The following is a 26610-nucleotide window of genomic DNA, read 5'->3' on the forward strand; positions in this document are numbered from 1 at the left end:
CTGCATCCTTTTAACCAAATCAAGTTTTGATACATTAATCTATAAAATCTTATACTCCCTATAATTTTTGCATTGCCTCATCCAAATTAAACGGGGATTCAAAGATCCTCCTTTGTTGACATGAGTATAATCTATGTACTGACCGTTGAGTGACATGTTGATTGCTTCTAGTAGATTACCATCGGCTGCCTTAGAGTTGTAGCCTTTTGGAATTCTATCATCTGCTGGAAGAGAAATTCACAACTTGCTTTAAAGGCACTGGATATGTTTGGTAATTGTCAAAGATCAGTCTTCTCACCTGGTGTATCTCAACATATGCATAAAATAAAAAACCTGTGAAAATTTGAGCTCAATTGGTCGTCAAAGTTGCGAGGTAACAATTTAAGAAAAAAACATCCTTGTCACACAAAGTAGTGTGCTTTCGGATGCTTGCTTTTGAGACCTCAAAATCTAATTCTGAGGTCTTAAAATAAAATTCGTGGAAAATTACTTCTTTCTTGAAAACTATGTTACTTCAGAGGGAGCCGTTTCTCACAGTGTTTTATACTATCAACCTCTCCCCATTACACAATACCAAATGAGGTTTTATGCTAATATTTATTTTGAGTAGTTACCAAGTAAGTACACAGGGGGTTTTGAAATACATAAACGGAAAGCTCTTCTTGAGGGACATCATAGAGTGTGACAAAGCAGGAGAAAACTTGTTTGGGTCATTCCATGTCAGACCAACAAACTTGTTTACCTTATGTCTTCAGTGGCATAAGGTAAAAAGGTCTGCAGTCTGCGGGTGGGATTTGAACCCACAACCTCTGCCATTCTTGAGTAGTGTCTAACCAACAAGACCACTGAGAATGCCTGGTAGTCAGAGGCAGTTTGAATCCTATTTCTTTGGAGAGTGTCGACTATGCAAAGGCCGAGTTCGGGCGGTGTGTTCTTGTATGCTCCAGAACAAGTACATGTACAATCGCTGTTCACGTTTCATCCGCTACACGAAGGTTAAAGCCCTTATACACTTTCGGTACAGAAGGTAATGGTGAAAGACTTCTCCTGAAATATTAGTCCATGAAATGATTTACTTTTTGAGAAAACATTTAATCAATATCAATTCTCGTACGCGATAATTACGGATTTATTTTAAACACATGTCATGACACCGCGAAATGTGCGGAAACAAGAGTGGGTTTTCCCGCGAATTTCTCCCAACTCCGATGACCGATTGAGCCTAAATTTCACAGGTTTTTAATTTTATATATAAGTTGTGATACACAAACTGTGGGACTTGGACAATACTGTTTACCCAAAGTGTATAATGGCTTTAAATAGATCACCACAAAAAGTGATTCGGTACTGGACATATGACTTCGCGACAGATCAGTCAAATAGGATGTTTTTTAATAGTTGGAAACAGGAGAAAAAAAAGACCAAACTTTCAAGCTTTTTCTTTGGGATGACGATTAACTTTCAACTTATCAAAATTAACTGTAACAATCTATTTGAGAGTCATTTTGCATCTAATTAACTTATTCTCTTGATGTTGTGCTGCCATTTTGTAATGTGTTGTTCCTGAAACCCCAGATGAAAGGTGGTGTGTGATCTTGTTCCGAGTGAATCATTCTCGGGTCATGTTCTTATCGTTCTGGTATTAGAACAGCGCACACGGGCCAAGAGCACACCGCCCGAACTCAGCCATCAAGGGAAATTTGCAAACTCCCACAAGGGGCTATAAACACCAAGCTGGCAATAGCCAATCTCTCTCATCATTGCTATAGCGTCTATGATTATGAATTGCACAAATCAAGAAACTGTGATCCAGTAACTAGACAACAATACTTATTTTAGTTGTTGTGAAATCAGCAGTTAGCTTGTGGATTCGAACCCAAGCCTTTGTGATTGCCATTCCTGCAGTCTAACTACTAGACCACAGTGACCCTGTGACTATGAAAAGTGTTTACCTGCTTGATGGCATGAACTGATGCTCTGATTGTATTGCCACATAATCTGTTTGAGTGATGCCAGCATAGGCATCCAGTCATCGCATCTCTCATTATGAATCATGACCCTGTGGTGACAAAAACCAAAGTAAAGCCCGGTTCATACTTCATGCGAATGTGAACCAATTTTGACATCAGAGCCATGTTTTCGCTGCAAATGTTTTGCAGGAGATGTGCACATTTCAACTGCTGCGAAATATTCGTTGCAAATTTGTGACGTCAAAATTCGTCAAAAGTATGAACCAGGCTATAGTCACAATTGAAAACAAAGTACAGCAATCGTACAAAAATTAACATTTAGCATTTATTTTTAAAGGTAGGGTAAAAAAATTGCTAATGTGCAAAACTACCAGTCATAGATAGGCCACATTTTCCTGTGTCTATTTTATGAGCAACAGTTTGAAAACAACTGATGTAGTGGATATCTAAGTTGGATCACTGTGTCGTTTATGATGAACAAAAAAGTACTTGAATTTGTCAAATACAAGATCTGCTAAGAGTTAGGCTGTGTCCGAAGTTGCCGACTTCGGCTACAGCTACGGCTAGGGCGCGCGCGTCTACTATTCTTCAACACTGACAGACGCGCTGATCTAGCCGTAGCTGTAGCCAAAGGCGCCAATTCGGACACGGCCTTACTCAATAATTATATGTTGTTCCATTGCAGTCTTTGTAACAAAAATCGACCCATGATTGTGGCCGTGCACTAGTTTATTGGGCAAATCGTCATTAGTGCAGAGTACTTAGTTATGCAGGTATGGTGTTTGTAAAAAAAATTATACATGAGATTGATTTCATCACCCTAAACCAACAACGTACCATCCCATCAACCCAAACAATATAGTCACCAACAACATATAACTATCAATATACGTGTACATCAAACTAGTAGTGAAAGGGCCAAACAACTCGACATATTGTATTGTTTTACAGATTGCACTTAAAGTAAACAATAACTTAAAGGAACAAGACACCTTAGGTAATTGTCAAAGCCAAGTCTGCTCACTTGGTGTATCTCAACATATGCATAAAATAACAAACCTGAGAAAATGTGAACTCAATTGGTCGTCAAAGTTGCAAGAGAATAATGGAAGAAAAAACACCCTTGTCGTAAGTTGTGTGCTTTCAGATGCTCGAATTTGACACCTCAGCTGAGGTCTCGAATTCAATTCAAATATTTTCGTGAGAAATTACTTCTTTCTCAAATACTATGCTACTTCAGAGGGAGCTGTTTCTCACTATGTTTTATACTATCAGCAGGTCTTCATTGCTCGTTTTTAAGTAAGTTAACAACTATTTTCAGTAATTACCAATAGTGTCCAGTGCCTTTAAGGACCAAACCAAACACAATAAATAAAAAAAAACATACCTGTAAAAATCCTCATAAATTCTACCGCTACCATCCAAATGCAATGCACTCTGCATTTCTTCCGGAAACTCATCTGTACAAATAGAAAAATGAAATTTAGCATCAAAGTAAGCATGTTCTGTAATGAATATGGTCAAAACAATAACTAGGAGACTTGTCATCCTTACTCGCATCTAAGAGCCGAATTGCAAGGACACGGCCGTGTGTTCGAGAAGCAGGCATGCAAGGGTGCCTTTGGCAGCCAGCCACATCAACCCATTATGAACCACGGAGCACAGCCAGAGATCGAAAGTGTTTGGTTTTACCTCAGGGAGGAAAACCGGATTGTCTGGAAAACCCTTGTGGCACAGCAGAGAACCAACGCACATCTCAACTCACAAATGGCCCTGGTCGGGTTTCGAACCAGGGTCACCTTGGTAAGTAAGCATGTTCTGTAAAGAAATTGTTCAAAACCATAATAGTTTAACAGAAAACCCCAGAAATAAAGCTGCTGAGAGCTGCGAACAATGCAATCAGGGATATTTTGTACAACAATCAGAGTGATTTAATATATGAAAAAAAGATATCAGAGAGATATTAAAGGCAGTGGACACTATTGGTAATTACTCAAAATAATTATTAGCATAAAACCTTTCTTGGTGACGAGTAATGGGGAGAGGTTGGTGGTATAAACATTGTGAGAAACGGCTCACTCTGAAGTGCCGTAGTTTTCGAGAAAGAAGTAATTTTCCTTGAATTTGATTTCGAGACCCCAGATTTAGAACTTGAGGTCTCAAAATCAACCATCTAAACGCACACAACTGCGTGTGACAAGGGTGTTTTTTTCTTTCATTATTATCTCGCAAGTCCGATGACCGATTGAGCCCAATTTTCACAGGTTTGTTATTTTATGCATATATGTTGAGATACACCAACTGTGAAGGCTAGTCTTTGACAATTACCAATAGTGTCCACTGCCTTTAAGAATAACATTACACATTATAGGGACAACATTTCCAAAATCAAAAAGATTTTCAAGTTTGTGTATTTTCAGAGAAATTTCTGCAGAATCAGGGAGAGTGAAGGTTCTGAAAGCAAATCGAACACCACTTTTAGATGTTAGTCAGGTGTTAGTTGGACAAAAAACATCCTCAATACAAGTTTTGTGTCGAAGATCTAAAATAAAAATTTAAAAAAAGGAGCCTTGTGTTTAATGGACATTGCAAGAGATGGACAGACTATACGTGTAAGTTATGTCAGATTTAAGTGCTTTGGCAACTACCACATGGGAAGAGGAGCAGATCAAGGGTGGCCAAAATATAAGATACAACAACCAACCAGTGAAGACTCAAACCTGATGAGGACATAAGCCATAAGCCTTTTTGAGATCTGGCGGACACAATGCTACAACACTATAAGGTTTGGGTAAATTTTTGCGTACTGACCATAGAAATAGATTGTGTGTTATTCAGTGAAGTGCGCATTTTAGGCGACGAGGGAGTTTACACGTACATAAACCTAATGTCCACCAACATGGTGAGCGTGGCATAAGTCGCGTCGTGTGTGACGCGCGTATCACGTCCGCCATACCTCAAAAAGGCTTTTGCATGCTGGGCAGGAACATTTGGAAAGCCATCTCATGTGTAATGGAACCCTAGCCCAGATTGAACTCCTCCATTCCGCATTGACCTTCTACCAAGGTTAATGGAAACCGTGGAATGAATGAATACACTTTTATGTAAAGAAATACTGTTTTAGTGAAAAGAATAAATGTAAAAATATTAATCAAATTTTATCAATCGAAATAAATAAAAAAAGCTCCTTACTTAATGACTTAGCTTCATAAAATGTTCTTGAAAACAAGACCAGCGTCAGTTCACTGTTGATGTTTCTCATCTTCCATTGACTAAAAAGCTCCGTTAGAAAACCATTCACCGCTTTCTCGATGTACAGATCTCCTGTATAAATCAAAGAATACAAAAGAGGGAATACAAGTGAATAAATTCTGTTTCATTTCAAATTCAGTTTTGCTAAAACTCAACATTACATGACCTCGGTGCCGCCTTATTCTAGGATCTAAACCTTTTGTTTGTTTGTTTGTTTGTTTGTTTGTTGATGCATTTGTTTGTTTGTTTGTTTGTTTGTTTGTTGTTTTTTTTGATAAGACAATCTCCACAGAGTTTTTTAAAATACAACAAGTGGACAAAAAACAAAAATAAAAACAATAATAATAACCAGCTTTTATGTTGTGCTTTTCACACCCGAAGGGCGTCTCAAAGCACTTCCAACATTATTACCCCTGGTCACTGGGTCTTAATTCATTTCTGAAACCATCTCAGCTCCCTATGGAGTATACAGCTTGTACGACAAATATGCACTACTCGGCTAAACTCACATCTCTGCCCTTACATGTACACATTTACCCCCTGGGTGTAGAGAAGCTGCAATTAAGTGTCTTGCTCAGGGACACAAGTGTCATGGCCGGGACTTGAACCCATAATTTGCTGAACAGAAGCACCAGACACACTTCGATAAATACAAGTAGCATAAAAGACATAGAAAATCTGAGGAAATGTACAGGGAAACACAAATCTTCTGTGCAATCACCTGAAATACAAAACTACAGGTTTGAATACTGTGCGGATTATTGCTGTCTCGTTTTGGTGATTGCTCTAGTTTTTCCCACACAAAATTAAGGCTCAATAGCAGATCATGTGTAAACAGGGGGAAAACTTTAGTTTCCCAGGCACAGATACATGTAGGCAGACAGCGTGAACTCTCGTCACATGAGCAAGGCATCCAGGGGCAGAAAAATAAATGTTGTTGTGAAATCCAAGGAACAAAGTTGTTCAGTGCAAGTTTTGTTTTAGTTGCATGGTGTGTTTCACGAACACTTTCAAAACCTATTATGTAACCAAAGGGTAACTACAATCTTGTTGTCCCCTACAGATAAACAAAAATTGTCCCCTGATAAACAATTTCCAAACCAAACCGAACAAAAATTACAAAGAAAGCAAAATGGGTCATTTCGTGTCAATTCAACGCGTTTTTGGACAGGACCGTCACAAATTTAAATACAATTTGGTGAGCTGATTTGACTCATTGAAAAATTTCATTTCAAACCATGTTGACCATTTCCAAAAAGCGTGTCCAACTGACCTGAAATGACCCAAATAAAATAAAAAAATCGAGGAGAACTTAATTGACATTAAATATTCACAGCCATCTCCCTGGCCTTGCAATGAATCTTCATTACAGCAGACTATCTGACAGTAATTGCAAAAACAAATTTTCGTTAGATAACAATGCTCTAGACACACATGCTAGAGTTGACATTTTTTAAAGAAGGCAAGCAAGTCCAACCTTATTCAATAGCAGGCATGAAACATTGTTAAAACAAGTTGACACTACTATTGAAAGGAAAGCGAGTCATTGCAATTAATAAACTATAAGTCAACAAAATTTAAAAGCACAAGAAGTAAAAAGAAATTGACAAACTTAATGAATGATGGACTTCAAACAATTTCTTGACAGTTTATCTGCACACTTGAAAAGGTCAATTTAAGACTTTTTAAAGACTCCTTTGATGCCGCCTTAAACAGCGTTTAACATATTTAAGATTTGGTTTGTTTTTGCACACTTCATACATTTTTTTAAGAACTCAAATAACTGAATTTAGTATACGTCAAATTTATTCTCTGGGCTTTAAACTTTGACAGTTTAATTTAAAGGGTGGCTGCAGTTTTTTAATTTTTATTTAAACGATTAAACATGACTTTTTAAACCTGAAATATGTTTTTATTTTTTTTATTTAATGCGCAAGTATTTGTAAAGTGGTTTTCAAGAGATTAGGGGAACCCAACCGCCCCTAAAAGGGAGCCTTCATGTGACGTCATGTCGGGAACCCGAGCCGTCGGGCCCCCTGGCTGTGTGCATATAGAGACGTGTGCATTGTGTGGCCTGGTGCCTAGGCGCCTGTAGTTAGGAACCAGACTCTTTTTGCCGACGATATGTTTGAATTCCCGACGTGACGTCGATGGTAGGGGGCGGCAACAATCCACAAAAGGGGGGGCATGACTTATTCGCTAATTACGCAAGTGAGATATGTCGGGGAAAAACAAAACACATTTTTATTGATGTTCAATACATATATCAGAAATAAATGACAGCAAAATTAACTGTTTTATTTTAATTCGCTGCAGCACCCCTTTAAGACTTTTTAATACTTTTTCAGTATCCACAGAAACTGGAGAAAAGTGTCAAATTTGTTTTGCCCTTAACCAGTTACTTACTGATTGACAGAGCACAACCTTAACTAGATTATAATTATAGGCAATGCATCAACACTTGATTGTGATCAAACAAAACCCCATTGCTGTTAGTGGTTCAATGCAGTCTTAATTTTAGATAAAGCACACTGTGGGCTAATCTTCTGAAGTAGAGCAGATACAACTGCTGGCTGTACCAGACTCTTCTCGTTATAAATCTTGTACATGGAGGTACGGTTGTACAAGTCAAGACGGTACACTTCTTTGTGGTTAGTCTGAGACGAAGTTAACACATGCCTCTCTATTCAACTCAATTTTCTGTACATCAAAAAGCAGACATGCAGAAGATCAGAGAAGGTATATGGAAACCGAATAATGGTGAATGAAGATTTTCAATGATTTGAAGATTTTTACAAAGAGAACCATGGTGTAAAGATATCATGAGTGTTTGGATTTTTGAAGACGATAACAAATTTGTGTCAGACATCTGAAGAACAGCATACAACAACATAAAGCATCTTGCTTTTTAAACTGGACTAAAACAGAAGCAAAACAGTCTTTCAACTTATCCACAAATTGGAAAGGTAGTTACTGCTGATGTAATTTTTCTATGTTTGTATTCTTGAAGCCAAATCCCTGCAAGACATCTTCAATGCACCTTGAAAATATATACTTCTTCTAAGCTGAATGTTCAGTGACGACTAGATTTTACCAATAAACTTTGCGAGGATAAAGACAACATGGGTTCAAACGTGGCATTAAGTGACTGCAGTGCTTCTTATAACATCACTGAGGAGACAGTTTCTGAGTGGCTTTTTACTCCAGCAGACACCATCATTATTACCGTCATCACACCTATCATCATGGCTCTTGGTCTCATCAACAACTCTACTTTTCTATTTGTAATTTTCCGTTCTCCAAAACTGAGATCTGAAACTAATATTTACTTGGCACATTTGGCAATGGCTGATCTTCTGTACCTGATTTTGAGTGTTTTCCACGATCTCATTATGTACAAAACAGGGCCCACAATAAGAGGAAGTGTTATCTGGGGCACATTTCTTATGAGCTCAGCAGAATGCATCTGCTTTATAATAGTGACAAATACTGGTTATTTTGCATCAATTGTATTTCTTACCATGGTATCATTTGAGAGATACCTTGCCATGTGCCACCCCTTCAAACATCTGAAAATACGTGGACAGCGTCGAACAAACAAAACAGTGGCAATCTGCTGGCTGGTGGGGTTGATTTTTTCAGGAATAACCGTTCCTGGCGCAGCTAAACATGCTATTAAATGTCTTCAATGGCCCGATGATGAAATGTACCATGGGTTTCCATCCACTGTGGCGTCTTGTGGTGCCGTACAGCCATGGGTTATCTACTACACTACACCATTGTTAAATATTCCTTGGCTAATTGCACTGGTTGCCAACATTTACATGTTTGTAAAAATCATACAGACATTACACAAGCGCAAGAGTGCCTTAGGTAAGACACAAAGATACAACGAAGCAGTGAATACTCGAAACCAAGTAGCCAAGATGCTGATTGTCAACGGAGTAGTATTCTTCATCTGCCAGACACCATACCGCGTGATAAGTCTGACTGAATGGGTTAGTCTTTTAGCAAAGATTCAGGATCCTTTACATGCAAGTCTTGGGCTTGCAAAAGTATGGGTTTCTTTAATTCCTCAGTATGTCAACACCATTGTCAACCCTTTGATCTACGGTGTGATGAGTTCTCAATACCGTTCAGCTTTAATAGTTGCCTTTCAGTGCAAGAGAAGATCCAGAAAAAAGGAATTTTCTGCGACCATTTCTTCAAATGTTATCAATGCACCTGAGACCGATATGCGATCGTCCAACACAATTAAAGACAATGAAAAGGTGGAAAGCAGACTGTGATTGAAAACAACTGAATTTTTGTAAATTGAACTGAGGTAAGCCAATTAATTGTCTTGCATCATGATCAACAAGACATTGTTCAGAGAGGTGTAGAATGGTTGGTAACTTTGGAAAGTCTCTAACAAATCAATAAGGAAGAAGCAAGAAATGTACTCTAAAGACTTTTGTAAAACTTCATTTTTTGAAACATTTTGTAAAGATTACTTAAAACTGTGCCCTGTTAAACACATTATAAAATGCAAAAAACTGTGCAAATATAGATACCAAATAATAAAATAAAAAAATTCACCACAGGGATTAGGGTGTTAAAATAACACAAATACTTTCACAACAAATACATTGGTGTTATTTTCACACCCTTAATGTTAATTTTGATTTTCTCTTTGGTATCTATATGTGACAACACATAGTTTTTGCAGTGCAAATCCATGATTAAGTTGTACTCTGTCTACTTTGTCATTCAATTCAATTCCATCAAATATTTCCACAATATTACAGAACTACATTATGCCTAAATACTGGGTTTTATTCCATACTTAATTAATATTCAAACATTTTTAAAAGGGCGAAATCCAATGCCACTTCAATTGAATATCAAAGTTAGGAAAGAACCAACAAATATTTGAGAATGGGGGAAAAACACTTGAAATGGGACCTAAATATTTCTTACAGATTTATTACAAAAATTGCACTAACTTGCAGATTTGGAGGGTTACTTTAAAATCTTACTGAAGTTTAATGGCCAGTAGATGGTAACCGTTTGATCACAATTCCACAGCAAACAGGCTTCCAAGCCTAACCAGCTGTGTAACTGATGCTTTCTTCTAAAATGTGGAATCAGAGATACTCCACAAGCGAGAAGTTAGATTAATTAGGTTCAGGAAAAATGACAGCTTTATTTTGGAAGATTTGAGGTGATACGAATATTAGATATGAAGTAGTTTAGTACTTTACCAACAGATGGAAAAGGTGATAGAAGTATGCTTCTTTCATGTATAACAGTCATCAGACCTTTTCTTCTAAAATGTGGAATCAGAAAGACTGCACAAGTGAGAAGTTGGAATGATGAGGTTCAGAAGAAAAAAAAACCCAGCTTGGGTAACTTAATGACTTTAATCAAAACCTAAAAGTGGCTTAACTCTACATATAGTGACAAGGGTCTGATGAGAGTTGAATGAAGCATGGCTCTATCACTGTTGGTAAATTACTACACTATTTCAATCACCGACTCACCCCAAAACTTCCAAAATCAATTGCTTACAGACTTCTACACGAACCCATGAACTCTTAGCATCCGGTGTCGGGTCAACCAGAGTATTTTTTTACAAGGGTCGAAACGTTTTAGTGTTGATTTTGATGAAAAGAGTCCTTGAGTATTTATTACTTGTGAGAACTGTTCATGAGCTTTAATTTTGTTTAACATTAGCCAATCAATTACTAATTGACAGAGCACAATCCAAGCGAGATCATTATTAGATACTGCATCACTTTGACCATTATAAAACAACAAAAGAGAACCTCATTGCTGCACTTAGTGCGTCAATACATTATTTATATAAGAAATCAATCAAGGCGAAGTTGAACTCAGATAGAGCAGGCAACTACTAGCTGTACAATGCTCCTTTCTCCATAAACCTTGTGCGGGAAGGTATAGTTGGACGCGTACAGACTACGACTGCGATTCTTGATATCAAACAGTTATCAATGTTCAATCAATACAAACACAGAGCGTTTGCTTTTTTAACTAGACTAAGACAAACGTAAAACAGTCTTACACAAATGGGATATGAAGTTGTTGCTGATGTTATTTGTCTCGTTTTGCATTCTTCAAACCGAACCCCTGCAAGACATCTTAATGCAACTAAAAAGAAAAACTTCAATCCAAGTAAAGTGACTAGTGTCGACCTCAATTCACCAATAAACTCTGCATGGATAAAGCCAACATGGGTTCGAACGTGGCATCAAGTGACTGCAGTGCTTTTACAAACATCACTGAGGAGACAGTTTCTGAGTGGCTTTTTACTCCAGCAGACTCCATCATTATTACCGGCATCATACCGATTATCATGGCTCTTGGTCTCATCAACAACTTTACTTTTCTATTTGTGGTTTTCCGTTCTCCAAAAATGAGATCTGAAACTATTATGTACTTGACACATTTGGCAGTCGCTGATCTTCTGTACCTGTTTATGGGTGCCGGATCGAAGCTCGGAAAGTACAAAACAGCGCCAGTTATTGGAGGCACTTTTCTTAAGAACTCAGCAGAATGCATCTGCTTTTTTTTAGTTATTAATACTTGCTATTTTGCATCGATTGCTTTTGTTACCATGGTTTCGTTCGAGAGATACATTGCCCTGTGCCATCCCATCAAACATCTGAAAATACGTGGACGGCGTCGAACAAACAAAACAGTGGCGATCTGCTGGCTGGTTGGGTTAATGTTTTCAGGAATAACATTACCTGGCGCAGCTAAACATGCTACTAAATGTCTCCAATGGCCCGATGATGACAAGTACCATGGGTTTCCATCCACTGTGGCGTCTTGTGGTGCCGTACAGCCATGGGTTATCTACTTCACTAAACCATTGTTAAATATTCCTTGGCTAATTGCGCTGGTTGCCAACATTTACATGTTTGTTAAAATCATACAGACATTACACAAGCGCAGGAGTGCCTTAGGTAAGACACAAAGATACAACGAAGCAGTGCATACTCGAAACCAAGTAGCCAAGATGCTGATTGTCAACGGAGTAGTATTCTTCATCTGCCAGACACCATACCGCGTGATAAGTCTGACCTCATGGGTTAGTCTTTTAGCAAAGATTCAGGATCCTTTACACGCAAGTCTTGGGCTTGCAAAAGTATGGGTTTCTTTAATTCCTCAGTATGTCAACACCATTGTCAACCCTTTGATCTACGGTGTGATGAGTTCTCAATACCGTTCAGCTTTAATTGTTGCCTTTCAGTGCAAGAGAAGATCCAGAAATAAGGAAGTTTCTGCAACCATTTCTTCAAATGTTTTCAACGCACTCCAGATGCAATCGTTCGACACATTTAACGACAGTATGAAGATGGAAAGCAGAGTGTGAATAAAATTGATGAATTTTTCAAAATTCAAATGTAAGCATCATGATCAACAGGAAGTTGTTCATATTCAGAGGTGTGGAATGATGGGTAAGTTTGGAAAGTCTCTAACAATTCAATAAGGAAGAAGCAAGGAACGTCCTCTAAAGACCTTTATCTGATGAAACATTTTGTGAAATTTATTTAAAACTGTGCACTGTGTTACACATTATTGTACATGTGTACAATGCAAAATCTGTCTCACATAGATACCAAATAAGGATCGAAACTTTACACAATAGGATGTTAATACATGTACAGTATAACACTTATACTGCGAAAGCAATTTACAAGGGGCTTAACATTAGATTTTAATTGCGCCTCTTTCTTGAATCTAGACGGACAGCACCTACATTATGGCGTTAATTTTACATGGTCACTAATCTACAGTGTATGTCCATATTTAGTTTACTTAGTGTACTTTGTCGTTTTGCATGTACTGGGTGTTTTTCAACACATGATTCATATATGTACAAGTATCAACATTTAGTGCAATCATAATTGAATATCAACAAAAGTCAGGCAGGAACTTAACATTTTCTGTATAAGGGGAAAAACATACTTAAAATGTGACGTCAAAAAAAAAATCTTTTTTTTATAAAAAGTGCACTTCAAGACTTGGAGGGGAACTTTTTAGCTTTTGTTGAACAGCTGGTGGATGGGAAAAGTTTGTTCACTTCTGTGTCTTGCATGTCAATGAGTGTTGCTGCTGTGTTTCTTTCAAAGTGGAGTCAAAGAGATTACACATCTCAGAAGCTAGAAAGATTAAAGTTGAAGCAAAAAAAACAGATAAGCGCCTGGTGGCTTAACTTTACATAAAGTGGCAAGGGAATGATGACTGTAATTTCTTGAAAGAAGCATGGTTCAATCACCTTTTATTCCTTATACAATTTTTTTCATGAGCTTTACTTTTCAAAGCTATGTTTTTAAAAGCACTCGACATTACACCCGACATTGGTAATTACTCAAAATAATTGTTAGCTTAGCAAATTTACTTGGTAGTGGGCAATGGAGAGCTGTTGATAGTATAAAACTTTGTGAGAAACGGCTCCCTCTGAAATAACGTAGTTTTTGAGAAAGAAGTAATTTCTCACTAAAACATTTGAATTGAATTTGACGTGTCAAATTCAAGCATTTGAAAGCACACAACTTGTGCGACAAGGGTGTTTATTCGCTCGAAACTTGACGACCAATTGAGCTCAAAGTTCCACAGATTTGTTTTGTTATGCATATGAGATACACCAAGTGAAAAGACAAGTATTTGAGCAATTACCAAAGGTCGAGTGCCTTAGGTATTAAAAAAAAATGTTTTTAAATCTACAAATCTTTGTTTGTTTGACATTTACAAGTCACTTACATGTACTTATTGACAGAATACAATCTAAACAAGATCATTATTAAGCAATGCATCAACATTTGACAGTGATAAAGCAACAAAAGAGTAGACTACCTCATTGCTGTACTTAGTGAGTCAATAAAGTCTTTATTTAGATAAAGCACATGAGGCAAGAATGTACTTTGAAGTAGACAACTACTATGTACAAGACTCGTTTCCTCCATACTCTTGAACAGGAAGGCACACACAGTTGGACACGTCCAGTCTACATTTCTTAATATCATTACTTGATTGTGATATCTCGTTACTCCGAGATGAAGTCTGCGCAAACAACTGCCTCCCTATATTCAATAGACATTCTTCACCTTAATAGCAGATGTGCAGAAGATCCTTGAACGTATAAAAACCAAATCGTGACGGCACAGAGATTTTTAATGATTTGATGAATTCTTCAAAGAGAACCACAGTGGCAAAATAATGGGATTGTTGATATAATCCATGTGGGCATATTTAAAAAGTCTTCTCCGATAGGGCCTATTCAAAGGACAGAAATACAACAGCACAAAGGTATGGCTTTTGAAACTTTACTATAACAATATAAGCAAAAACAGTCTATCAGCAAGTTGGAGTCTGATGTTAATTGTCTTCAAGCGAAATCCGCAAGACATCTTTATTGCAACTTGGAAAAAAGACTTCCTTGTAAGTATAAGTGACCACCAGTGACGTGTAGGATTTCATCGTTAAACTTTTAGAGGATATAACAGCATGGGTTCAAATATGACTTCAAGTGATGACTGCAGTGCTTTTACAAACATCACTGAGGACAAAGTTGCTCGGTGGCTTTTTACTCCAGCAGACACCATCATTATTACCGTCATCATACCGATCATCATGGCTCTTGGGTTCATCAACAACTCTACTTTTCTATTTGTAATTTTACGTTCTCCAAAAATGAGATCTGAAACTATTAGGTACTTGACACATTTGGCAGTCGCTGATCTTCTGTACCTGTTTATGGGTGCCGGATCCAAGCTCGGAAAGTACAAAACAGCGCCAGTTATTGGAGGCACTTTTCTTAAGAACTCAGCAGAATGCATCTGCTTTTTTTTAGTTATTAATACTTGCTATTTTGCATCGATTGCTTTTGTTACCATGGTTTCGTTCGAGAGATACATTGCCCTGTGCCATCCCATCAAACATCTGAAAATACGTGGACGGCGTCGAACGAACAAAACAGTGGCGATCTGCTGGCTGGTTGGGTTAATTTTTTCAGGATTAACATTACCTGGCTCAGCTAAACATGTTATTAAATGTCTTCAATGGCCCGATGATGACAAGTACCATGGGTTCCCATCCACTGTGGCGTCTTGTGGTGCCATACAACCATGGGTTATCTACTTCACTAAACCATTGTTAAATATTCCTTGGCTAATTGCGCTGGTTGCCAACATTTACATGTTTGTTAAAATCATACAGACATTACACAAGCGCAGGAGTGCCTTAGGTAAGACACAAAGATACAACGAAGCAGTGCATACTCGAAACCAAGTAGCCAAGATGCTGATTGTCAATGGAGTAGTATTCTTCATCTGCCAGACACCATACCGCGTGATAAGTCTGACTGAATGGGTTAGTCTTTTAGCAAAGATTCAGGATCCTTTACACGCAAGTCTTGGGCTTGCAAAGTTATGGGTTTCTTTAATTCCTCAGTATGTCAACACCATTGTCAACCCTTTGATCTACGGTGTGATGAGTTCACAATACCGTTCAGCTTTAATAGTTGCCTTTCAGTGCAAGAGAAGATCCAGAAATAAGGAAGTTTCTGCAACCATTTCTTCAAATGTTTTCAACGCACTCCAGATGCAATCGTTCGACACATTTAACGACAGTATGAAGATGGAAAGCAGAGTGTGAATAAAATTGATGAATTTTTGAAAACTCAAATGTAAGCATCATGATCAACAGGAAGTTGTTCATATTCAGAGGTGTGGAATGATGGGTAAGTTTGGAAAGTCTCTAACAATTCAATAAGGAAGAAGCAAGGAATGTCCTCTAAAGACCTTTATCTGATGAAACATTTTGTGAAATTTATTTAAAACTGTGCACTGTGTTACACATTATTGTACATGTGTACAATGCAAAATCTGTCTCACATAGATACCAAATAAGGATCGAAACTTTACACAATAGGATGTTAATACATGTACAGTATAACACTTATACTACAAAAGCAATTTACAAAGGGCTAAACACCATTATATTTAAATTTCGCCTCTTTCTTGAATCTAGACGGACAGCACCTACATTATGGCGTTAATTTTACATGGTCACTAATCTACAGTGTATGTCCATATTTAGTTTACTTAGTGTACATGTACTTTGTCGTTTTGCATGTACTGGGTGTTATTCAACACATGATTCATATATGTACAAGTATCAACATTTAGTGCAATCATAATTGAATATCAACAAAAGTCAGGCAGGAACTTAACATTTTCTGTATAAGGGGAAAAACAAACTTAAAATGTGACGTCAAATAAAAATTTCTTTTTTTTATAAAAGGTGCACTTCAAGATTTGGAGGGGAACTTTTTAGCTTTTGTTGAACAGCTGGTGGATGGGAAAAGTTTGTTCACTTCTCGGCAGCAAACTGTGTCTTGCATGTCAAGGAGTGTTGCTGCTGTGTTTCTTTCAAAGTGGAGTCAAAGAGATTACACATCTCAGAAGCTAGAAAGATTAAAGTTGAAGCAAAAAAACAGATAAGCGCCTGGTGTAAGCGCTTAATTTTACATAAAGTGGCAAGGGAATGATGACTGTAATTTCTTGAAAGAAGCATGGTTCAATCCCCTTTTATTCCTTATACAAATTTTTTCACGAGCTTTAGTTTTCAAAGCTATGTTTTTAAAGGCACTTGACATTACACTCGACATTGGTAATTACTCAAAATAATTGTTAGCATAGCAAATTTACCTGGTAATGGGCAATGGAGAGCTGTTGATAGTATAACACTTTGTGAGAAACGGCTCCCTCTGAAATAACGTAGTTTTTGAGAATGAAGTAATTTCTCACTAAAATATTTGAACTGAATTTGAGGTGTCAAATTCAAGCATCTGAAAGCACACAACTTGTGCGACAAGGGTGTTTATTCTCTCAAAACTTGACGACCAATTGAGCTCAAAGTTTCACAGATTTGTTATGTTATGCTTATGAGACACACCAAGTGAAAAGACAAGTATTTGAGCAATTACCAAAGGTCGAGTGCCTTAGGTATTAAAAAAAAAATGTTTTTAAATCTCTAAATCTTTGTTTGTTTGACATTTACAAGTCACTTACTTATTGACAGAATACAATCTAAACAAGATCATTATTAAGCAATGCATCAACATTTGACAGTGATAAAGCAATAAATAGTAGACTACCTCATTGCTGTACTTAGTGAGTCAATAAAGTCTTTATTTAGATAAAGCACATGAGGCGAGAATGTACTTTGAAGCAGACAACTACTGTGTACAAGACTCGTTTTCTCATTACTCTTGAACAAGAAGGCACACAGTTGGACACGTTCAGTCTACGTTTCTTAATATCATTACTTGATTGTGATATCTCGTTACCCCGAGATGAAGTCGGCGCAAACAACTGCCTCCCTGTATTCAATAGACATTCTTCACCTTAATAGCAGATGTGCAGAAGATCCTTGAACGTATGACAACCAAATTGTGACGGCACAGAGATTTTAAATGATTTGATGAATTCTTCAAAGAGAACCACAGTGGCAAAAATAATGGGATTGTTGATATAATCTATGTGGGCATATTTAAAAAGTCTTCTCCGATAGGGCCTATTCAAAGGACAGAAATACAACAGCACAAAGGTATGGCTTTTGAAACTTTACTATAACAATATAAGCAAAAACAGTCTATCAGCAAGTTGGAAATCTGATGTTAATTGTCTTCAAGCCAAATCTGCAAGACATCTTTATTGCAACTTGGAAAAAAGACTTCCTTGTAAGTATAAGTGACCACCAGTGACGTGTAGGATTTCATCGTTAAACTTTTAGAGGATATAACAGCATGGGTTCAAATATGACTTCAACTGATGACTGCAGTGCTTTTACAAACATCACTGAGGACAAAGTTTCCCGGTGGCTTTTTACTCCAGCAGACACCATCATTATTACCGTCATCATACCAATCATCATGGGTCTTGGTCTCATCAACAACTTTACTTTTCTATTTGTAATTTTACGTTCTCCAAAAATGAGATCTGAAACTATTATTTACTTGGCACATTTGGCAGTCGCTGATCTTCTCTACCTGATCTTGGGTGCTACATCTAAGCTTGGAAAGTACAAAACAGCACCAGTTATTGGAGGCACTTTTCAAAGAAGCTCAGCAGAATGCATCTGCCTTCAGACAGTAATAAATACTGGTTATTTTGCATCAATTGCTTTTGTTACCATGGTATCATTTGAGAGATACCTTGCCATGTGCCATCCCATCAAACATTTGAAAATACGTGGACAGCGTCGAACAAACAAAACAGTGGCGATCTGCTGGCTGGTGGGGTTAATTTTTTCAGGAATAACAGTGCCTGGCGCAGCTAAACATGCTACTAAATGTCTTCAATGGCCCGATGATGACAAGTACCATGGTTTCCCATCCACTGTGGCGTCTTGTGGTGCTATACAGCCATGGGTAATCTACATCACTAAACCATTGTTAAATGTTCCTTGGCTAATTGCGCTGGTTGCCAACATTTACATGTTTGTAAAAATCATACAGACATTACACAAGCGCAAGAGTGCCTTAGGTAAGACACAAAGATACAACGAAGCAGTGAATACTCAGAACCAAGTAGCCAAGATGCTGATTGTCAATGGAGTAGTATTCTTCATCTGCCAGACACCATACCGCGTGATAAGTCTGACTGAATGGGTTAGTCTCTTAGCACAGATTCCAGATCCTATATACGCAAGACTGGGGCTTGCAAAGTTATGGGTTTCTTTAATTCCTCAGTCTGTCAACACCATTGTCAACCCTTTGATCTACGGTGGGATGAGTTCTCAGTATCGCTCAGCTTTAATAATCACGTTTTGCAGCAAAAGAAGATCCAAAAATAAGGAAGTTTCTGCAACCATTCATCTCCATGTTTTAACTGCACCTGAGACTGATGTGCGATTCACCAACACATTCAAAGACGATAAGAATGTGGAAAGCAGACTGTGAATAAAAACAACTGAAATTTGCAAACTCAACCTATAGGTAAGCAAATTACATCATGATCAACAGGAAGTTGTTCATATTTGAAGATCAGTGTTGAAGGGTGTGTAATTTTGGAAAGTATCAAACAAATATCATCAAGGAAGAAGAAAAAACTGTCCTGGTGGACACTATTGGTAAGTACTCAAAATAATTATTAGCCTAAAACCTTACCTGGGAACAAGTTTTGGGAGCTTTGATGGTGTAAAATATTTTAAAAGGCAGCTCCCTCTGAAGTGACATAGTTACCGAGAAAAAAGTGATTTTCAAAAAATTTGATTCGAGACCTCAGATATAGAACTTGAGGTCTCAAAATCAAGCACCTAAAAGCACACAATTTCGTGTGACAAGAGTGTTTTTTTTTTCATTATTATCTCACAACTTCCATGACTGATTGAGTTCAAATGTTCACAGGTTTGTTATTTTATGCATATGTTGAGATACAGCAAGTGAGAAGACTGGTCTTTGACATTACGAATAGTGTCCAGCATGTCCAGTGTCTTTAACACTTTGCTTTTTCAAAATGAGTTTATAAAGTTGGTTTAATTCTGTGTAACAACATAAACTGCAAAAACATAAACTGCAAACTTTATAACATATGGTCTTAAAAAACAATTACCCTGTTTTTTTTAAAACACCTTATGTTAATTTTAACTCTCTGTCTACGGTGTGTTTACATGCACCCATGGTGTAACTTTTATCAATCCAACTTTCAAAGTGTATAAAATAATTATCCACGTAATTACTCAAATTAATTGTTTATATGTTGCACAACAACTTATGTACTTGGTACCGAGCAACAGAGAGCTGTTGATAGTTGAATAATAGTGCGAAACGGCTCCCTCTGAAGTAACCTAGTTTTTGAGAAAGAGGTTATTTCTTACTCAAATATTAAAATATGTCAGGCCTGAAGCCTTTTTTGTATAGGCATCTGAGAGCACACAAATTTATACAACAAGGGTATTTTTTTCTTTCATTATTCTCTTGCAACCTCGATGACCCATTGAGTCCAAATTTTCACAGATTCGTTGTGGTATTTGTTGTGTTCCTGGCTGTGGCAGCTGTGTATGCACCTTAGCACAATTGCCAACCCTTATAAGGTGCTATATAATTGGGTCTCAGAGTTCATAACTTGATCAATAACCTATTTTCTACTAAAATGTATATACTAAGCGCCTTGGTACATTTGTACCTTTAAGCCAGTGGACACTATTGGTAATTGTCAAAGACTAGTCTTCACAGTCGGTGTATCTCAACATATGCATAAAATAACAAACCTGTGAAAATTTGAGCTCAATCGGTCGTCGAAGTTGCGAGATATTAATGAAAGAAAAAAAAACACCCTTGTAACACCAAGTTGTGTGCTTTCACAGATGCTTGATTTTGAGACCTAAAATTCTAAACTTGAGGTCTCGAAATCAAATTCAGGGAAAAATACTTCTATCTCGAAAACTACGTCACTTCAGAGGGAGCTGTTTCTCACACTGTTTTATACTATCAACCTCTTCCCGTTACTCGTAATCAAGAAAGGTTTTATGATGATAATTATTTTGAGTTAATTACCAATAATGTCCACTGCCCTTTAATGGTAGATACGTGTGCTAAATAAGACATTTTATTATTATTATGAATTTGGGGTACACCAAGTGAGAATACTGGTCTTTACCTTTAAGTTTGACTTTGTGTTCTTTGTCATTGTAGTCTTGGAGTTAATTGCTTTATGGAATTTTCATCGATGTTTATTACTTTTTGAATCGTGGAACATATACATTGTAGTCACAGAGCTGCAGCTTCAACTGCTGTGTATACTTTCATTAAATTGCATGAAGGGAACTGTTGCAGAATACATGCATCGGTATCATGTGTCAACAAACAGTGCAAACTAATCAAATGAAACAATCCAAAACATTGTTGGTTTGGTTAATTAACGTCCCTATTTTAGATGAATCTTTGCATAGTAACTAAACTGCTCGAACAATAAGTTATTTCATATAGATTCCTGGCTAACATTAGGGACATTCAGAATAAATAAAAGACCCATAATTAAAAATGTCTCCTTTTTAGAAGAAGCATTGTGCGGAAGTGTGTTCCGAGTGGTTAAAGAATGCATACACAAACCAACAAACAATCAATGTTCTGAATTACTTTTAAGTTAGAAGCCTTTAGAGTGCTTTCAGTGACTTTTTCAACATGGTAATTCAGAGCTAGAATTTTTGATCGAGTGTGGAATGGAATTCCACATCCTAGGGCCTGCAACTGCCTGATTTTATTTTATTCATTTTTCCACGGGGAGCCAGTGCAGCTGTTTGATCAGTGGTGAAGTGGGGAAGTGGGGTAGGAGAAGATGACAGAAGATGCTCTGTTTTGTATCTTTTGTAACTTGCTTCAATCAGATTGTTTGAGTCCACTTAAAGACAGTGGACACTATTGGTACTTGCCAAAGACTACTCTTCACAATTGGTGTATCTCAACATATGCATAAAATAACAAACCTGTGTAAATTTGAGGTTAATCGGTCATCGAAGTTGCGAGATAATAATGAAAGAAAAATAACCCTTGTCACACGAAGTTGTGTGCGTTTAGATGGTACTAAATCTGAGGTCTCGAAATCAAATTCGTGGAAAATTACTTCTCTCTCGAAAACTATGGCACTTCAGAGGGAGTCGTTTCTCACAATGTTTTATACCATCAACCTCTCCCCATTACTCGTAATCAAAAAAGGTTTTATGTAGTGTCCACTGCCTTTAACCGTGGAGGTATTTCTACCTCCATGACTTAACTAAGAGTTACAGTAGCCCAATCTGGAAAGTATGAGTTCCCTAACAGCACTTAAATATTACCACAATGCATCACTTGTATGGGAGCCGTCATGTGTCTTGAAGTAAACAATTAAACATAGTTTTCTTGTCAGATCATCATGTCAGTCAACTTTCTATAAAGTTCTCGCCTCCCAAAACCCCTAACAACACCTCAAACCCATTCACTTGAAAACAGAGCAAACTCTCATTTTTATTGAGAAAACATTTTGTCATAGTACTACAATGTATTTGTAATGAAGTTTCAACTGTACTATATCGTTTATTTACTAATAATATTTAACTTCATTCTCTGTATTTCCACACTAATCATATTAGTGACTAATATGATGAACTATTTCTATGAAGAAGACATTAAAATGACATAAGAAAACTTATCACAAATAGATTTAAGTTTTTGAAAATGAAACCACTAGTAATTCAATTTAAAAAATACCTCATGACAAATTACCACATAAGCTATTCCAACAAAGGCATGAACATTGAGCATTGAGAGGAGGGTTCAATGTGCTGAATTAGAAAAGACCGACTGCACAAACCCCGGGGCTCTACGGTCAGATAGTTTGTATTCACCGAAATGTTGTGTGACCTACATAATCAATCCACACTAATGCATACATTTGTGTGACTTAAGAAATAAGAAATCATTGCCATTAATTTTGATTTTTTTTCACACTTACATATCCCTCACCAACTAATACATTAGCTTAAGACAAAAAAAGGGATAACTTGTTGAATATTTCTAAAGTGTTGAGGCAGTTATTCTTGAAGATTTAACGTTTGTCACATAGACAGACACTTTTCAAAATCATCTCTAATTACAAATTCTTTGATGGAATGTATGAAATGTGTGGTGATTATAAATGTAGTCAAACTCTTCTGTCTGTACAATATCACTGCAATCTTCACGTACACATTGCTACGATCGGGTCAGGTCATTTCTACAAACAAAAAATTAGTTTCGCCAGTCAGCTTAAAACACATTTTTTTATGTGTATTTTGTACAGCTCGGCACCAGCTACTTTACGTAGTATCTCAATTTTCAATTCAAGTGTGTAAGAATCAGTTAAAGGAACGCGTTGCCTTGGATTGGTCGAGTTGGTCTTTGAAAAGCGTTTATAACCGTTTTTAATAAAATGCATATGGGTAGAAAGATGTTGTAAAAGTAGAATACAATGATCCACACAAACACACCTCGAAATTGCACGGTTTTCCTTTAACCTCGTCGACTATTATGGGAGTCAAATTTTTGACTCCTTGAATGGTCGACCGTGTTAGTTCGCTAGGTAAAAGGAAAACCACGCAATTTCAAAGCAAATTTGTATGGATCATTGTATTCTACTTTTAAAACTTTCCAACTATATGCATTTTATAACAAACGGTTACAAACGCTTTTTATAGACCAACTCGTCCAATCCAAGGCAACGTGTTCCTTTTAAGTCCCAAGTTCTTTTTAACTGTTTAGGAAAAATAAACAGAAATGCACAAATCTACCTAAAACAAAAAACGTTATCAATTACAGATTGTAAACGGCTTTAAAGCCGAGTTATGTTGGATTTCACAAGCATGGTGTCATTAGTTTCATCATCGGTAAAGTTTCGGGCTCTCTTCATCGCTTGAAGACTGACTGCAGGATTGGCTTTGTCAAATTGAAGCCGACTAGATCCAGTATTGCATCGAAATGCTTGAATGAATGCAGAACGGTATTGAGCATGAATTGCACCGTATATCAGTGGATTGACTATGGTATTTATTAACAGAGGAATTTCGGCAAACCATGCTTTGTTGACTGCCAGTTGTGAGTATGTTTCATTAGAACCGTATGTTGGTATGATCATGTGATAATAATTCACCAAATGGTCCACAATGGAAGGTGTCTGGCAGGTGAAGAATACCACACCATTGACGATCAGAAGTTGTGCGACTTTGTTTCGGCTTTGCTTTGCTTGATGGTCGTTTCCTTTCATAAAGGTAGCACTCCTGCGTTTGTTTAATGCATAAATAATCCGTATATACATAAAAACATTAGCAATCATTGTAGTGAACCAGGCTACAAGTGACAGGGGTGGTCCAAAAATGCCTGCAACGTCAACTACAGGCCCACAGTAGCTGAACAATGTTGGAAAGTTCCGGTAAACTTCAGGCCAGATGAAACAACGTGTTTTCATTACAGCCGAAGTGCTTAATGTCAGTGAGCAAGCAAACATCAACCCCACCACCCAGCAGATAGCGACCATTGTGTTGGTTCGGCGCCGTCCACGGATTTTCAGATGTTTCCCTGGATGGCATACAGCAAGATATCTCTCCAATGACACCGTTGTAAGCAGAGCAATGGATACAAAGTATCCCGTTAACCTCAACGACCCGAAGGTGAAACACTTAGCAGAACTGCTCAGGATGACATTGTTTGCCACAGATGGGGATGTTGCATAAGTCAAAATAATAAACACGATGCTCGTAACAGTCAGGTACAGAAGATCAGCCACGGCCAAATGTGCTAAGCAGATATTGGTTGCAGATCTCATCGTGGGAACACGAAACATGACAAACAGAAAAGCTGAGTTGTTGATCACTCCAAGACACAAGATGATTGGTATGACGATGGTAATAACGATGATGTCCTTGGGTGAATAAAGCCACAACGATATATTCAACAAAGAGATGTTTTTAGCATCAGCTAGACACTCATCTAGTGAGCTATTATCTGCCATTGTGTACCTGGTACCACAGACCGTTCTTATAGATTGAGATTTACAAGACTAAGAACACTATCAGACACCTACAAATACAGCTTTTTTCATTGTACAATTTAAGACTGGAATGAGCTTCCTCAAGACATCATCGAGCTGCCCACCTTGGAGCAGTTCAAGGAGGCCGTCAGATGCGAGCAGTCATCCAGCATCATGTTTTTATTTATACGTATTCCTATTGTTGTAAATACGTTGGCACCCGATGCGTACACAAACCGTCCATCCTCGGCAGCCGCACCCTGATGTCTAGGTGCTCAACAGGCTTTGATGACAAGTTGCTGAATATCGTGTAGATGATGCTCTAATTAAACTGTCAGCCTATCACTGGTCAACAATGGTATACATGTATACTGATGAAAGAAACACAGTACGCTACTACATTACTAGGCATACCTAATAATAACCCATATCAATCACAATTAGGCTTTACCGAAAAAGGTTCTCCATTTACTTGCCTTAAAGACACTGGACACTATTAGTACCTGTCAAAGACCAGTCTTCTCACTTGGTGTATCTCAACATATATGCACAAAATAACAAACCTTTGAAAAGTTGAACTCAATTGGTCGTCAAGGTTGCGAGATAATAATGGAAGAAAAAACACCCTTCTCTCACAAAGTAGTGTGCTTCAGATGCTTGATTTTGGGACATCATAATCAAATTCGTGGAAAACTAATTCTTTCTCAAAAACTACGTTACTTCAGTGGGAGCCGTTTCTCACAATGTTTTATACTATCAAGATCTCTCCATTGCTTTTTACCAAGTAAGTTTTATGCTCACAAATATTTTGAGTAATTACCAATAGTTCTATGCCTTTAATGGTGACTATAGTGTTTACTTCATGAGCTGCGCTTTCCATTACTCTGTGCAACATTTTGTTGTAAAGATCATCAATGTTTGAAGTCAAGGGGCCCAGTTTTACGATATAGACATTGACAATAACCCGTATCAATCACAATTAGGCATCAGGGAGAGATTTTCTCATTAACGTGTAATGGTAATTACATGGTTTAGAGGACAAACCGGGCGGCTTCATTCATCGCTTTTCAGTACTGTGCAATATTTGTATAATTCATCATTTTAATTAAGCTCCATTACTCTCTATGTTTCAAGACTTATTAAAGGAACACGTTGCCTTGGATCGGTCGAGTTGGTCTTTGAAAAGCGTTTGTAACCGTTTGTTATAAAGTGCATATGGTTAGAAAGATTTTTTCAAAGTATAATGCAATGATCCACATACATTTGCCTCGAAATTTAGTGGTTTTCTTTTTACTTTGCAAACTAACACGGACGGCCATTTATGGGAGTCAAAAATTTGACTCCCATAAGTGGCCGACCGTGTTTGTCGACGAGGTAAAAGGAAAACCACGAGTGATACTTGTGTGGATTATTATATTTTACTTTTAAAAGATCTTCTATTCATATGCATTTTATAACAAATGAACACAAACGCTTTTCAAAGTACCAACTCGACCGATCCAAGGCAATGTGTTCCTTTAAGGCTGTATTCAAATTATCATCTACTTAGGGTGTTGCTAAGGACATCCAGTACCTGAGCGCATGATGACGCGAAAATTCAAGCTGTAGCTGTACATTGTAGCTGTAGGCACCAATTTTAACATGGCCTTACTGTCATTCAGAACTACTGTATGTCAAACTAGAAATTAAGTTTCTGTGAAAAACAAAAGTGTTCTCGACTCTGATCTTTTACATATGTTTTTTATTTAATTCATGATTTGTGACTTGGACTGATTATTTTGGTGTAATCATCAATGTTTGAAGTCACAGGGACCCAGTTTTATTAATACAGACATTGA

At 37.4% G+C, this 26610-nt stretch overlaps 3 protein-coding genes across 3 annotated transcripts in view; 1 reads left to right on the top strand and 2 right to left on the bottom strand.

Moving 5' to 3' along the window:
* LOC117290716 (GATOR complex protein DEPDC5-like) overlaps window positions 1–12864 on the bottom strand; it is a 33876-nt gene extending 21012 nt beyond the window's left edge. The window contains exons 1-5 of the mRNA XM_033772252.1: window positions 12848–12864; window positions 5163–5294; window positions 3358–3430; window positions 1953–2059; window positions 144–221 (exon numbers count right to left, since the gene is read on the bottom strand). Coding sequence (XP_033628143.1) covers window positions 144–221; window positions 1953–2059; window positions 3358–3430; window positions 5163–5232 — 328 coding nt within the window. The 5' untranslated portion in view covers window positions 5233–5294; window positions 12848–12864. The remainder of the gene's footprint in view (window positions 1–143; window positions 222–1952; window positions 2060–3357; window positions 3431–5162; window positions 5295–12847) is intronic.
* A 1883-nt stretch (window positions 12865–14747) lies between these two features.
* On the top strand, window positions 14748–15884 carry LOC117290153 (neuromedin-U receptor 2-like). Its single transcript, XM_033771407.1, has one exon. The coding sequence runs from the start codon at window positions 14748–14750 to the stop codon at window positions 15882–15884; it is 1137 nt and encodes a 378-aa protein (XP_033627298.1).
* A 7545-nt stretch (window positions 15885–23429) lies between these two features.
* LOC117290714 (kappa-type opioid receptor-like) lies at window positions 23430–25311 on the bottom strand. Its single transcript, XM_033772249.1, has one exon. The coding sequence runs from the start codon at window positions 24752–24754 to the stop codon at window positions 23579–23581; it is 1176 nt and encodes a 391-aa protein (XP_033628140.1). The 5' UTR covers window positions 24755–25311; the 3' UTR covers window positions 23430–23578.
* Window positions 25312–26610: the final 1299 nt, after the last annotated feature.

The sequence above is a fragment of the Asterias rubens genome, chromosome 5, assembly GCF_902459465.1.
Source record: "Asterias rubens chromosome 5, eAstRub1.3, whole genome shotgun sequence".
In the NCBI taxonomy this organism is placed as follows: Eukaryota; Metazoa; Echinodermata; class Asteroidea; order Forcipulatida; family Asteriidae; genus Asterias; species Asterias rubens.